The 16,319-nt window shown below is 48.3% G+C and overlaps 1 protein-coding gene across 1 annotated transcript; it reads right to left on the bottom strand.

Moving 5' to 3' along the window:
• Positions 1-2,243: 2,243 nt before the first annotated feature.
• On the bottom strand, positions 2,244-5,295 carry LOC147982208 (protein FAR1-RELATED SEQUENCE 5-like). The gene is made up of 5 exons (XM_087516238.1): positions 5,098-5,295; positions 3,285-4,878; positions 2,758-3,210; positions 2,601-2,662; positions 2,244-2,516 (listed from the first exon to the last, which is right to left on the bottom strand). Exons 1-5 carry the CDS (start codon positions 5,293-5,295, stop codon positions 2,244-2,246), a joined length of 2,580 nt encoding a protein of 859 aa, XP_087372364.1.
• Between the last annotated feature and the right edge of the window lie 11,024 nt (positions 5,296-16,319).

Below are 16,319 nucleotides of genomic sequence, written 5' to 3'. Positions count from 1 at the left end.
CGTGGTTCACCCTTGTTCGGCTTTGAATTATGCACATAAATTTTTTTATCACATATTTCATCACAAAAATATCAAATACTTCAACAAAATAGTGTTCAATACAAATTATATGGTTCAACAAATAAAAACTCATATTTCATCACCGGGAGCTCCGTATGCAAGCATCCTCATCGCTGTCGTGCACTTCTGGATGGAGATGAACCCAAGAGCGCCGGTGCAATCCATCTTGCACTTGAAGTAGTTGTTGAACTCCCGGATAGAATTCACAATCCTGAGGAAGAGCTTTCGGCTCATCCGATAACGGCGCCGAAATGTTTTCTCGCTGTGAAGTGGAGCATCGGCGAAGTAGTCGGAGTAGAGCATGCAGTAGCCTTCAAGACGATGCCGGTTCTTTGCTTTCACCCGCCCAGGCGCCGAGACACATCGCCGCGGCTTTTCATTGCTCGCCAGCAGCTGGGCGAGGGCGGCGAGCACCATGAGATGCTCTTCTTCCTGGACGTCGGCCTCGGCTTCCTCCTCCAGCAGCGCGGCGAGCGCTTCCTCGTCATCCGAGTCCATCGCCGAGGCAGGCAAATCGCCGAACACCTTGAGCTCGGTGGGCGTGTACCCGCCGCTAAACCATGCCTCCGTGGCCGAAAACGGCGGCCGGAAACGCCCAGCTGCTGTTGGAGGGGTTGCCGCGGCGAAGCGCAGCTATTTTTCCGGCGGGGAATGGCTATCTAGCGGTGTAGGACGGTGGGCGGCGCCGGGATATAGCTACTTGTGGCCGAGGGAGCGGGGGGTGGGAGGCGAGTCAGGGAAGAAAACCTTGACTTTTCCCGTGACGGTGTGGGCCAGCCACGCTTTTCCCTTGCGCCGGGGAAGAAAATTTCATGGACACCGGCTGCAAAGCCCATCCTGTGCGTACCCCTGCCCAGATTCGTCCACGTGTCCTCTCCTTACATCCGACCGCCGCAGTTCGTTCCGATCCGTTCGCTCCTTTCGTCGGCTCGGGAGCGCTCGCTCGGCTCCAAATACGTGCGATCCCGGCTCCCTCACGAGGCAAGGCCGGCTGAAGCGGAGGCCCACATAGTCGGCCCTTTTGTCTCACAGTCGCCCGGTTTCAAGCCTCCGCGTCTTTCGTCCGCCGCCGCCGCCGCCGCTGATGGAGGGCATGGTGTGCCCAAACCAAGGTGATCCCGTCTCCGGCGCCGGCCTCTCACTCCCCCACACGCACCTCCATCTCGCCCAGTTCAGAACTGGTGACCCCCTCCCTTGCAAGTCTGAAAGTTTGTGTTTCCTTTTGGCTGTTAGCATGCAATTAGCTCCTTCAGGTAAGAGGTTTGATTTCCTAATCATACATGACCACATGTTAATCACATATTTTGATTAAACTGGGACGAACGAAGTGCAACCTAGCAAGCTCGTACTTGATCGGATCGTTTGTTTCGCTCAGTCGAGCTACAAAATCAATTCCATCACTAGTTTCAGAGTAAAGAAAGTGTAGTTTCAGATCGAAGGGTGTTTATCTTACAGGAGGACGAACTTTACATTATTTTGCTATACGTCTGACAACTATCTAACCAAACTCACATGCTAATAATTCAATGCGATTTGTGCATGTCTTTGCAGTCGTGAAAGAGAAGTTTTCAAATTGGCAAGGATTCCCCCTGGTCCAACTAGCTAAGATGGTAGAAAAGGGAACAAAGAGCAAATAGGAGGTCACCTACTCATGTAACAGTCATGCTTCGCCATCATTCTACTGGACGAAGACCCCGAAGTACACCGCTGGAACAAGACAACTGATGCCATGGAAACAACATCAATAATTCCTGATGAGTAGACATAAAAGTAGGATTTTGAGATATTACAAATCTGGAGTAGACTTCGTGACAAATCGTGTACTAGTATATAGCTGATTGCTCTCTCTGACAATTTCCAACTACAATGTACAGTTGTACACTGTATCTTTTTTCATCTAAGATATATATGAATGAGGTGCTCGACCTCGAAGATTTAAATCAGAGGTCTGAAAATCTGAAACTATTGCAGGTGCTCGGCCTTGAAGATTTAACACTCGCATAATCAATGCAATCTCACAGAAATCCAGAAATGATGAAAAACCATACTCAGTGTAGTACATAATTATACCAAAACATTCTAAATGAAGAAAAAATTCAGTCTACTACAGTGCATCAATTATAATTCATAGATACACCAAATGACATCAAAAAAATTGTACTCCTTATAGGCTGCCCGTAATACTAATCATCAAAAGGTAACTTTCTAGCAGCCGAGGACAATGTGGCATCCTGCTCAACCCCAAGTAAAAGACTTGTAAATCCGCCTTGGATAGATGGAGCAGACATGGTTGAAGGTTGCCCATACACATCATTTGCAAAGGTTAGCATTGTGGCATTAGCATATCTGCCTTGGATCAACGGTGCAGCCATGATCGAAGATCGCCCTTGCCCATAGACATCATTTGAAAATTTTGGCATGGTACTAGTAATGTCAATACTACCAGCATTCACATCCTATATCATAGAATATGAAATTGTTCATAAAACATGCAAGTCAAATATGAAAAGGGGATACTGACTCTGAGTCAAATGGTTTACCATCATTTCCTTCGGATCAATGCCGCCATCCCTATTCTGTACTACATTTTTTCGATCTTCTCCTAAAGTCAAACATATGAATTGAAAGAAAAGTAAAAGGATTAACAATAGAAGTATAGAATGGAAAAAGGCTTGCTAGAATGGGTAGGATCGGTACCTTTCTTTTTAGCACTTTTATTTTTCTTCCCTTTCTTTTCTTCGAGGGAGATGGTTGCCCGTTTACGCTTTGCGCCTTTCACCACCTGCGGAACTCTGAATGATATTGTACCATTTATTGTGTTTGTAGCACACTCAGCCGAAACTAGCGGAACCTCGCTGGATTTTTCCTCCATCTTGCTAAGAGTGTTATCTGCTTCCAAGTCTAACTTATCTATAGCTTTCTTGAAATCATCAAGAAGTTGTTTTGACCGAGTACACTTCAATGCAACTGATGTAGCCTTCCTTGAGATACGTGCAGCTCGTGTTTTCAAGCTTTCCTCCTCGGATCCTTGTTTTTCAACATAAAATCCTCTTTTCGCATATTTTGTCCATCTTCCTAGTATATATTGTGGTGGCAAAATGAAAACGTCATTCATATTGAAGACTTTGAATGCATGCTTGCACAATATACCTGCAAGATATGGATGTCATATTTCATCAAGTTGTATTACAGAGCACATTGCATCATAAATTGTATATATATACCTATGGATTCGAACTTTCTACAACAACATGTAATAGTTGTGTCCGTGGTATTGAATATAACTTTTGCTCCATGCTCGCTGTTCATATGTGTGACCATATATGTCAACACCGGACCGTCGGTTTGTAATAGTTTACAAGAGAATGAAAATTGGCTTTTGAATTCTGTTTCAAATTCTGAATACATCCGCCTTGTATATAATTCAGATGTAGTCTTTAGCAAAGGAAAATTTGGACTGTAAGCAACAGGTTTCTTTCGACGCGAACTAAAATCTTCATCCAACTCATTTTCACGAAGACTTCCAAAAACCTTCTCACATTCTACAAGGAGTTCTGAAAGACCAAGTCTCCTACGAAATCTTTGCTTGAATACATTATTCATACCTTCACTCCTTTGAGTCGAGTTCATATCAGCTGTAAAAGAGTCACGATAGACAGCAGCCCACTTTTCCCTCAACTCATACAGCTTTTTCATCCATTCATTGTCCTCAAGGTTGTATTGATCCAACAATTCGAACCATTTTTTATTGAAGTAAAATTCTGACCTATCTTCGTAGACACATTTCTTAAAATCAGGTAAAAACTTCTCAGGATGCTCATGAATTACATGCCCAAGATGTTTTGCAGCATTAAGATAAATGTGCCACAAACAAAGCCGATGACTTGTATTTGGGAACACATATGCAATTGCTCCGTCCATGGCCTTGTCCTGATCAGTGAAAATAGTGCTCGGATGCTTGCCTGACATCGCTGTTAAAAATGTTTCAAAGAGCCAAACAAATGAATCGATACTCTCATTAAATATCAGCGCGGCACCAAAAATTACTGTCTGCTTGTGATGGTTGGTACCAACGAATGGAGCAAAAGGCATTTCAAGCTTGTTAGTCTGAAAGGTGGTATCAAATGATACAGCATCCCCAAAACATGCGTAATCCATGATAGACTGACCATCTGCCCAAAAGAAATTAGCTATCTGGCCATCAACTTGATTTATCTGAATGGCATAAAAAAATGTAGGATCCTCTCTTTGCTTATTTTTCAAGTATTCCAACAGTGTTTGTGCATCATTTGATTCTAAATACTTCTTGCGCTCGCGACCAATCTCATTATTGCAGTCCATCTTTGAGAATGGTACTTTGTCGGGTCCTCCGTAAAATGCTACCATAAAGTCATATACCTGGGATGGCTTCATCCCGGCTTCCCGTATCTGGCCAATTAGATGTCTATCCGCTTCTATAACACGTCTTTGGGACCTCATCTTGTGCACCTTATTGGGACTAGCAAGATAATGATTGTGCTCGGTTATAAGCTTTTGCACTGTCCAAATACCATCCTTGTTGACAATAAATTGAATACGAGCCTCACAACCTGTCCTTTTAGTGTCCTTAGATGATTGGGTTTCTCGATGGCCTTCGTTACTGCAAACTATATATTTTTGAGATATACTTTTATCACCTCGTCGCTTTGTGTGACTTTTTCTGACACTGAACCCAACCTTAGCGGCATATGCGTTGTACATATCATAAGCGCTGTCCTCTGAATCGAAAGCCAATCCAACTTTTGGAACAATCAACGTTTGTCCAACTTTATCAATCGCCTGCCATACAATGAGTCCAGAGTTAAATTTATATTACCACAATGTGATGTGGGAAAATGTTTTTCTCATGCACTTTGTGAATTTGTTTTCCTAAGCTTACTGAAGAACGCATATTAATTTTGAGCAGTCATTTGCCAAGTAATCAGTGCATAGTACAGTACTAGAGTACGATGATCTTATGCCGACTGTCTGAATAGGATATCGCTTTTCAACTCGTACCTGCATTCTTTGCTCTACATCGGCGACCCCGTCGTCCTGCTGACCTCCTTCTCCTATCATGGCGGTGGTCGTATCCTCCCGGACTCCTCCTCCTGACATGACGTGTGGGGCCTGCAAGTTCATGGCGTGCGCACAACCATTCTCATCCACGAGATTTATGCGGGACAAGTCGTCGGCAGTGCCACCGTGGTCCGTCATGGCCGCTCCCGTCCTTCTCGACGGTACTGCAGCTTCAAACTGCGGCGGCTATGAATATCCTTCTAGGCTGATGCGGCCATGCGAAGGAGAGGATGAAGATGCGTTTGGGCGTGAGGCAAACATAGTTGTGCTCTCCCCCGGCGGAGTGAGTGCCGGACCAGGGTTCCCTCGGCCGCCACCAGTCTAATCTGCCATGATCAGATCGCCGCTATTCAAGGGAAGCAGATGCTATCAATCACAAGTATGCGTATCTGATTGAAAAGTCATAACGACGGGAGCTGATTGCCTGCAGTTTTTGCAGCCAAGCGGAGCCCAGGGAGCCCGGATCGCACGTGTTTGGAGCCGAGCGAGCGCTCCCGAGCCGACGGAAGGAGCGAACGGATCGGAACGAACGGCAGCGGTCGGATGTAAGTAGGGGACACGTGGACGAATCTGGGCAGGGGTACGCACAAGATGGGCTTTGCAGCCGGTGTCCACGAAATTTTCTTCCCGAAATCAGGGGGCGGAGAGGTTATAGTTAGGAAATTTACGTAAGAGTTCCTAGGTTTTCTTCGTAGGTGTAGCATTTTTGTTTAGGAACGGAGGGGTAGGAGAGAGGGGAAAACGTATACGTGTTTAGCATGCACCCGTATACGTGTTTAGAGCATCTCCAGTCGTTCGGCCCCCAGGACGCATAAAAGCGTCCCCTGGGGGCGAGCCGGCGATGCAATCAGCGCTGGGGGCGGTTTCGCGCCCAGTCATCGCCCCCAGCTCGCCCCCAGGTGTCGAAATTGGCCCACTTTTCAGCCCCATTTCGGCGAATAAAGGGCCCATGTGGGCGACAATAGGCCCATATTCGGCGTGGTTCACCCTTGTTCGGCGTTCAATTATGCACATAAATTTTTTTATCACATATTTCATCACAAAAATATCAAATACTTCAACAAAATAGTGTTCAATACAAATTATATGGTTCAACAAATAAAAACTCATATTTCATCACCGGGAGCTCCGAATGCAAGCATCCTTATCGCTGTCGTGCACTTCTGGATGGAGGTGAATCCAAGAGCGTCGGTGCAATCCATCTTGCACTTGAAGTAGTTGTTGAACTCCCGGATAGAATTCACAATCCTGAGGAAGAGCTTTCGGCTCATCCGATAACGGCGCCGAAATGTTTTCTCGCCGTGAAGTGGAGCATCGGCGAAGTAGTCGGAGTAGAGCATGCAGTAGCCTTCGAGACGATGCCGGTTCTTTGCTTTCACCCGCCCAGGCGCCGAGCCACATCGCCGCGGCTTTTCATTGCTCGCCAGCAGCTGGGCGAGGGCGGCGAGCACCATGAGATGCTCTTCTTCCTGGACGTCGGCCTCGGCTTCCTCCTCCAGCAGCGCGGCGAGCGCTTCCTCGTCATCCGAGTCCATCGCCGAGGCAGGCAAATCGTCGAACACCTTGAGCTCGGTGGGCGTGTACCCGCCGCTAAACCGCGCCTCCGCGGCCGAAAACGGCGGCCGGAAACGCCCAGCTGCTGTTGGAGGGGCTGCCGCGGCGAAGCGCTGCTATTTTTCCGGCGGGGAATGGCTATCTTGCGGTGTAGGGCAGTGGGCGGCGCCGGGATATAGCTACTTGTGGCTGAGGGCGCGGGGGGTGGGAGGCGAGTCGGGGAAGAAAACCTTGACTTTTCCCGTGACGGTGTGGGCCAGCCACGCTTTTCCCTTGCACCGGAGCCCCAAACTGCTCCCCAGTGCGCCGGGTTCAGCCTGTGACCGCCGGGCGGAAAAAAGGGCCGAACCGGCGATTTTCGGCGTCCTGGGGCACGACTGGGCAGTTTTTCGGCGCCGGCGCCGAAAAAGTGGCCTGTGGAGGCCTGTTGGGGGCGCGGCTGGAGATGCTCTTAGCATGCATGACCCCGGAGTATGTAGCATGTGCGTATGGTCGACACATATGTACCTCTTTTTTAATATATTTTTTGTTTTTATTTACTCTGCGTATTAGCTTTGAACAAAGTCAAGCTTTGTAAACATTGATTAAATTTATAGACAAAAATATTAACATATACAATAACAATTCAATAGGTACCACACGGGACAGGTAAGAAGGGGAGAGAGAGACCTCGCCCGTGCCGCTCTCGCAGGCGGCAGGGCGAACCCTAGCCGCCGCTGGCCAGCGACCCCCAGCCCTCCCTCCCCCCTGCCACCACCGGAGTGCGCCACCGGGCGAAGCCCGACTGGCGTGGGTGGCGGCGGGGCCTTCTTCCCCTTCTCCCATGGCTTCCGGCGGCGCGGGACGCAGGGCCGTGGTGAGGAGCGCGTCGTTCGCGTGGGACGGAGCGGCGACGACCCGGGCGGCGTGCCGGTGGTGCGGCCGTGCGGCGGAGCGGCGGCGGCTGCGTGGTTCTGGAGGCGCGGGCTTGGGCGTGGGACGGACGAGGTGTGGCTGGCTGCTTCGGGGCTTCCTCGTCAGATCCCGGCGACAGGGGTCGCGGGCCGCGACGGCGCGGGCTAGGGGTGGTGTCCGGCTAGGCTGGGCCGGCCTCTAGTGTGGTGAGGCGTGCCAACCTTCGAGCTCTCTAGAGTAGATCTTGGAGGAGGAAGAGTTGAGGATGAGGAGGAAGGCGATCCCATGGCCATGGTGGAGGTCGCGGGAGGAGGAGGCATCCGTCGTGGAGGAGATGATGATCGTTGATGTCGAGTGTGGCGTCGGGACGACATCTTCACCATGCAACAGACGGAGGAGCATTTCAGTCGGACGCTCTTGTAGGAGCTCAACGCTACGGTGTCTCAACTGTAGGCGGATCGCTCTGATTATGCAGTTGTAGCGAAGCTCCTCATGAACTCGGATGTCGTCAACGAGAGCACGGTTGTGTTCGCGTCCGTGTAGAACACCCGTACGATCGACCATGAGCGCCGCCAGCTTCACATTACCGACACGCTATAGGAGTAATTTTTCAGAAGCTCGAGGCACCACCGAACAACCCGAGCCTCATCGGTGGCAATGCATTCTACTAGGTCCCCGCGGGCTGCCGCCACAGGAACATCTCGACTGAAGATAGTGCGTTTGGCCTCCCTAGTCCAAACTTGACAACGGATGGGCTTGTATAGGGTTTCAAGGACAAGACCCTGACTGCCGAGGAGATGGTGATACTATCTGGCGCCCACACCTTGGGCCGCTCCCACTATGACTCCTTCATCATCAAGAACCGCGAGAGGCTGGCGAGCGATACCATCAGCCCGACGTACCAATCACTGCTGGAGGCGTTGTGCCCGACGAACACGATCCAAGTGACCAACGTCACGACGATGATCGACCTCAGCACGCCGACGGTGCTAGACAACAACTACTGCAAGCTATTGCAGCTCAACCTCGGCCTGCAGTTATGGTAGACTACTGCACGGATGTTCTCATGGCGGAGGCCTTAGCTTTTAAATTTGGCCTAAATTTAGCGCAAAGGGCGGGATGTAATAGCCTAATCATCAACTCTGACAATCCGGAGGTGATTGAGACCATGCAGGACGGAGGACAGTCAGCGGGATCGGCGGCGGCAATGTTTGATGACTGCTATCACTATACTTGTGATTTTATCATGACTAAACTCGAACATTGCAATAGAGAGGCAAATAAAGTAGCACATGAACTTGCTACATTAGCTAGATTTTTTTGACTTCAGATTGGTTTGAGAAGCCTATTAGTAAAATTGTAATGTTTCTCACAAACGATGTATTGGTTATTGCTAATGAATAAAATTTCGTTTTATTTCAAAAAACCTCGGCCTGCACTTCTCCGACGACCAGCTTGTCTACAACGCCATGCCGAAGGCCTCCGTCGATGCTTTCGCCGCTGATGAGACACTCTGGAAGGAGAAATTCATTGCCGCCATGATCAAGATGGGCAAGATCGAGCCCAAGACTGGCACACAGGGGGAGATCCGCCTCAATTGCAGCGTCGTCAACACGCCCGGGTTGTTCGTCGCAAGGGTGATCAAAATGCTTCACCCGGGCTCGAACAACAATTCTCCCGATGGCGACGAGGAGATACCACGGGTTGATATATATAAGTGGTCAAAATCGTACATCAAAGACCGTAAAAAGTCAATTGCGTCTTATATTTTGGAAAGGAGAGAGTATTATGTACCGAGTACAAGTAGTGAGTATGTAACGTGAGAGAATGTGTAACGTGTACAAGTTTGATGTGCACGAAGGTGTGAAGAAATGGTGAATCCAGCCTCGGTCATTGCTTGTAAGTTCGTGCTGCTGTGTTTGGTTTTATCGATGTTTACCTTAACTTGCTCCAAAGTACTACACCCTCCGTTTTTAGATGTAAGACGTTTTTGACAGTTCAAGTGTCCCATCGGTTCTTTTTCTTCTTGTTTCAAAGTAGTATGCTTGCAATATTCATGATCCGAATAACCTATCATTTATTGAAACAGAATTTTGTCCCTTTTTGTAATAATGCACCGACCAGGTTTATATAATACCAAACACATGTTCCAAAGGTGTAGTCACGAACATACCGAAAAGTGAAAGAAAAAAAAAACATATCTGGTCCCTGTGGTCGATTGACCGACTGTATAGGATTTTTTGGACCGATTGTATAGGAATTTTTTAGATGTACGCCAAAAAAACACTCAAATAGACACCATCGATCGACTTAAGACGGTTTGTAATAATAAATAAACTTGTAAAACTACTCCCTACGTTCTTTTTTATGCCACCTATAAGATTTGTCCGAAGTCAAATTTGATAAAATGTAACGAAATTTATATTTAAAAGATATCAACATATAGAAAATTAAAATTATGTAATAGGAAAGTTAAAATTTGGTATTGTGAATGTTGATTTACAAAATTAAAAGGAAAGTTAATTCCATAATCTCTACTCCTAATGTCTCAGTTGGTAGGTCGCGTTCCGGGTTTTATTTTCGTCCCACCTCACCCGGTCTTTTTTGGTACTTCTTTGGTACTTCCTCCCACCATCCCCTCAGCCGCGAAAAAATAAGGAAAACCCCGCGATCGAGTCCCGCACACGCCCCTCCGACCACCTCCCACATCCCAGCGCTTCCCCCCTGCTCCACGGTTTTTTTGTCGGTTTTTTTCGTCTCCGCTGCCCCCGTCCACTCATGCAGCCAAAAAAAACCACCCCACGCACGAACCACTCCCCTCCCTCTCCTCGCGCAAGCATCCTCTCCTCGGTACCCTCGCACGCGCTAGGGTTCCTGCGCCGCCGCCACACGGGAGCTTGTCGACCAGCCCAGCGTCCTCCGGATCGCCGCCGTCACCGCCCCGGATCGCTGCCTTCGCCGTCATTCGGATCGCCGCCGTCGCCGTTGGAATCGCCGCCAACGTCTTGTCGCCTCAGATCGCCGCCGTCCGGATCGCCACCGTCGCCGTCGGGATGGCTGCAGCCGTCTCTCCAGATCGCATGGGCGTTCATCGTCTCCGGCCTCGCCGTTGTCGTTCCCGTATCTGCCCTCACCCGAAACCTAATGCGCACGCAATCTTCGTGTCGCTTCTTCCTTGTGTGTTCCATGTCGGCGGCTAGGCTCTCTGGTCCGGCCGTCCCTGGTTTTCTCTACCGCCGACGCCTCAATTCTGCCCCTCCCCCACACATCCCTCCCTCTCACGACCGTCGCAGCCATCATCGCGGTGTCAGTCAACTCCTGCCCCGACCTCCATCGTGTATTTGTAGAAGATGGTGACACGTGATGAGTGGCTCAAGGTCCGCAAGGAGGGGATGAAATTCCTCGTCACGTTGGACTTCATCGACGCCGCGGATAGGGTCTCCGTCCAGTACCCAACGTGAAGTATGCCCATGCCTACACGCTTGACATATATCCCCTCTCATTCCTGTGTTTCTCCTAGAGTAGTACTGCTGCGGACATTTGGCTCTAACTGAAGTGTGATTTATGTGGTTTTGTTTGCAGCGGACATTGGGTTCAGATTTCAGACGGAGAACTTTAGGAGACTATCGACAGGACCAACGATCTTAACCCCATTGTTTGGTTCTGGTTTTGTTTCTCCTAATTTTGGTTTGTATTTCGGTGTTTTGTTATAGAAAAAGTCGATGGAGGAGGAGCGATATCTTACAATTTTGGCTAACTTTGTTGTACGGCAACATAATTTTTCTTTGTATCTGAAAATTTCAGTGAGAACACAGAAGCATTCGCGCCTCATGATTTCGGCATCATACTTAACGAACTTCAAATTACTGATCTTTGTAATCAATCTTTTGTTTATAATTCGGCATAGGAGGCATTGAGCATGTGTGTGTGTGTCATGCTTGGTCATATTGATTTTCTTGAAAAAAGTTGGCAGGTTCCAGTTACTGATTTTCGCATGAGTTGTGTTTTTATTGGATAAAATGTCACAAGCAAGCCGAGTCCACAGGTGAATTTCTTCAGGCACATCAGTGCAAAATAATAATATGGCAATTGATAGTCTCTCCACTGTTTTCCACACAAGTTGGAAGAGAAAATAATGGCATGTAACTAAACACCTTTACTTTTTGCTGTTTGTAGGGCACCGTGATACATGTCCCTGTCAGGTCGTTTGTTTGTTTCGTTAGTCCTCCATGTCATCCTCTTTTGTCAGGTCGTATAGATTCAACAACTTGAGGCTCGCCCATGGTCGATTGGACCGGAAGAGTTGGTTTCCTTATTCTCTTCTATTTGTGTTTGCCTCCAAGTTCTTATTTTTGTGAGTTTTCAGATCCATTCGTTGTATGGTCATTGATGTCGATTTCTTGTGTTGCAGGGGCTGGTCCATGAAACCTCAGTGCCCTTTGGTTCTTCCTTCCACTACGGATGGTTGTGAATCAGCCGAAATTCCACACACTCATGGTCAATTGATATATATGAAGCATGGGTCTTAATATTTTAATCAACTCGGCACCTGAAGCTATTCCCTTTATTTCGGCGTCTATCTTGAGCTCATTTGGATATGGTACATTGTTTTCTTGCTATCTGAACCTCACAACGGAACATTATCTCACTCTTATGATGGATGTTATATTTGTCACATTAATCTATGAGAAGTTCAGAATGTGCCTGCATATTGGGGTGGGGGAGAGATATACATATTGTGTCCGCATATGGTATGTTGTTTTCTTGTAGAATTAACATATGTTTTGAATTGTTATTCACATAAATCCATAACTAAGGTCTACATCCCTCCAATTATATATGCATGAAAGTTCTTGTATATATATGCCAATTGTAAAGTAAATACTGCTTTTGTTATCTGATATGTAGTTGCAGCATAATATAGCCTTCATATTGTTCCCCTTGGGTGTCTTGACGAGGGCAACCAATTAAGAAAAACCTACGGTCTGTTACAGACGCTGGTTCGCCATATTTCACAAAACCAAAACATAATTTCATTGTTGCCTATTACGTCGTGAACTTCTGTTCATGCGTATGAGTATAGGCTATGACTAGCTGGTGTGCACACTTTATTCCGTCCTTTCCCACCAACCAAGTTTCCAATAAAAATATGAAAACCTTATTATAACTAACAATACAATGTTGCTGCTCAATTATTTTTTGATATTTTTACATAATCATGGCTTGCTAAGGATAAAATAGTTATGCTGAACCATTGTGTCATCATACGGATAGTGTAGATTTAAGAGCTAGGTAATGTATACTTCCTAGATGTTGCTTACTTGTTTGTAACTTGCTTACAGACTTCAGTAGTTTAGTTGTTTGTAACTTTGCCACGGCGTCGGTGTCGACCAGCATGTACGTGCGTGTCTAGGTTGTACGTAGCCATGGCGGGTGCGCCCTGTGCGTGTGTTCTGGTTCGGTCGGACGCCGGTATGTGGCTGCGTCCGAGTCGTCGAGAGTTACAGGGTAGCCGTTGTCGATCTGTTGGAGCTGACCGTGTCATGCGCGTAGTGGCGCGCCGGGCGCGCGGCCGGGCGAGCGGATCGTGGGCGTGTGGACAGGAGTGGAGCACGGTGTTCGTACGTGCGTACTCCCTGTATAAATACCCCCCGTGTACTGCTTGGTTTGAGCTGGCTAAAAAGAGAAAAGATTAGGGTGTTGGTGCGCCCGTGGCGGCGTTCGTCGCTGGCAAAATTCTGTGATGTCTCCTCCGGTTCTTCTTCTACCTCCGTTCATGAGAGAGCGAGAGGGAGCTGGGCACCGGCACAATGAATAAGCTAGGGCTCGGCGCCAACACAAACTATCTATTGTTTGAAATATAAATTTTAAATCAATAAGAAATTAAATATTGATATTCATATAATTAGTTAGTCTATGTATCAATTAACTAATGAGCTACCAAAAGGAAGAGGGAGGGTGGGTGTAAAAGGGATCCGAAGCATTTCGTTGTGTCGACAGGCATGAGAGCTTGATCCTTCTATGAACCCCACCCAAAGTGGATGTACAGCGACACATATTCGCCTATACACTCTCCTCTAGGTTGCCCCAACCATATCCTGACGCACTAGCGCCGTGGGCGGTCAGACCTCAGCACGAGCTTTTCTGTCCCCTCTCGGCTTGATCATCGACCATGAGGCCAAATCGTTGCGGCACGAGAGAGGTATCATGGGTGAAAAAGGAGAGTCTGCGGTTGTGATGGAGGGGGCATCAGGGTGCATCTGAAGGGAAAGGAGCAGCGGGAGCCCCATAGGGAGGCGGATCAGCGTCTTGTGGTGTGGAGGTTGCAGAGCTCGGTGACTACGACATGGCGCGAGGTTGTGGGGTGGTTATCGTGTAACATGGAGTTTGGGGAGATGAGAGTTGGAGAGGCAACGACTAACTGTTAATCCTGCCATTGAAGATCTGAGTTAATTTTGCCTCTCCTATCAACATTATTTTGCCTCTCAGTCTCTCAACTCCATTGTCTTCATAATAAAGATAAATGAAGTTGGTGTTGTTTTGTATAAACATTATCTGCTAAGACAATTTTGTTAGTTTGTGCATTATTTTCAGTTTTCTTTTTATTCTATGGTTGGTGCGAACATATATGAAGATAACACAAACTTACTTGTTGTCTGGGAGCATGATGCTATGTTGTGGTTTTTTGGTTTGCATTTGAACAGTGACATGTATTCATGTTAGGCATTTGCGTAGGTATTGCGTACAGTTGTAGCATCAAATCATGTCGATTGAATGTACTTTATTTTCTTAATTTTCAAATATGGGATAAAATCAATGTGTATGTTTTTATGTCCAATCCACCAGATTTGTCCACCAATCAAGTTCCAGACAGGTTGGGGAACTAACTGCGGCAGCGGAGCTGCAGGAGTGGTGGACATGCGAGAAGGGAAGGAGAAAGAAGGAATGAGGGACAGAGGTGTCGGAGCTGAGAGATAGGAGGGAAATACCAAGGGAGCTGGTATGGAAAGAAAGCTTAGTTGGGTCCCATGGCTAGAGTGGATCGTGTTGTAAATATTCCCTATTATCAAGGCTCACGTTCACTATCGTTTTTAAAGTGCATGCTTTGGAAGCTCGTTGTCAAGGAAGATGGCAAACTCATTGAGGATGATCATTGGGGTCATTGTTAAGCTCGATTTCTGGTGGAGTAGTCTCACCACAAATTAAGAGGGCAAGCCATGAGTAATTGATAAGTTTGTAAAATCACCTTCTTTTTCATGCATATCCATGTTACATATGAACATTGGATGTGACTGATTACAATGGAGAAAATGATGGTGTTGTGATGTGAAGTATAAGTCCGAATCAAGTATTGTTGCTTAATCACTTGCTTGATTTTTTCGAAATAATTTATTGTTTGATTTATTTACAAGCATTCACCCGTAGCAAGGCACGGGCATTTATATCTCCGTTTTCTTCTACTGTAATGTCGCCGGTAATTGTTTGCTCTATTTCTTTCCTATCTGCAGCGCGCTTCTCTTTGGATTCCATGCTTCAACCAAATCAAATCGAGGGCATTAGGGGATTGCATGCTGATTTTTTGTTTTTCTTTCATGGCAGTAATTAGGGGATTGTGATACAGTCTTGCCCAGTCTCACAACTGAGACTCCCAGACGATGCTATATCGGTGTCGTGGTGGCTGTGCGGTGGAGGCGGGGCTTCGTCCTTCGGGCAAATCGTGCAACATGGATCTGGTCTGATCCAGCCAGATCTGGCACTGGCAGCCCGTCTGGCGGCGAGGGCTGAGGCCAACTGGGGTCGTGGACGTCGGGCAGTGTTGGTGGCATGGCTGAGGTGGTGGAGGTGCGTGCGCGTCCTGGAGTCCGGTCGGGCCTTCCTCCCCGGCTTCTGGACGACAGCGTGCGGCGCGGGCGGGCTTCTCTTGTGCCCATCTTTGGTGGTGGTGGTGGCGGTGGATCTATCCCCCTCTTCGGCGGAGATGTGGCTGCTGGTGGCCTCTCGCCAGTCCGCGCCAGTAGCCGTGGTGGGGCGAAGCAGGGGTGCTTCGGGGGGAGGGGGAAGTCGGTAGGAGGGATCGGGGCTCTGCTGTTGTTGAGTCGCCTGTCGCTGGCATAGGGGGTGTCGGTCGTGGTCGTGTGCCGGTCCTTCCCCTTCCCCTTTTCCCCAGCCTGGTTCTTTCTGGCGATGCTTGAGGTTGGACGGTCGTTGTCAGTTCCGGCGGTGGTTGGATTTGGAGGAGCTATTGAAAGCCACCCCCTTTGATGTTCTCAGGGTGGTCTGGGTACAAGGTGGCGGCCCTGGCAGTGGGAGGCGCGTTGATCTTGGGCGGATTTGCGCGGCTCAGGAGCGGGAGAGCAGACAAGGCCGCTCGGGCGGCATGGATGCGGGTGGTTGGCGGAGCAGGGGTGCGACGGAGGGGGTTGGAGCACCGGGGTACATCACTTGCCCAATCTTTGTACTAGCCGTCGGCGGTGGCGTCTGCAGACGTTGTTTCCCCCTTGCAGGGTCCGTCGTGGTGCTCTCACTCCCTTTGTGTTGCTCCGAGTGAAAACTTGATCCACGGGATGAGATGATGGCGGCTATCAGTGGTCCTGCCCTTCTTGGAGGCACCGTTTTGGAGTCCCCGCTACGGCGTTGGCCGTCTCACCTCTCTTTGGTGGATCACTCATGCGGTGGTCCGTCGGCTAGAAGCGGTTCTTTTTTGCTCATTCGTA

This window comes from Triticum urartu, chromosome 3A, assembly GCF_056163025.1.
Source record: "Triticum urartu cultivar PI428250 chromosome 3A, HENAU_Tu73, whole genome shotgun sequence".
NCBI classification, from domain to species: Eukaryota; Viridiplantae; Streptophyta; class Magnoliopsida; order Poales; family Poaceae; genus Triticum; species Triticum urartu.
This window is presented reverse-complemented; position numbering and strand designations above follow the sequence as displayed.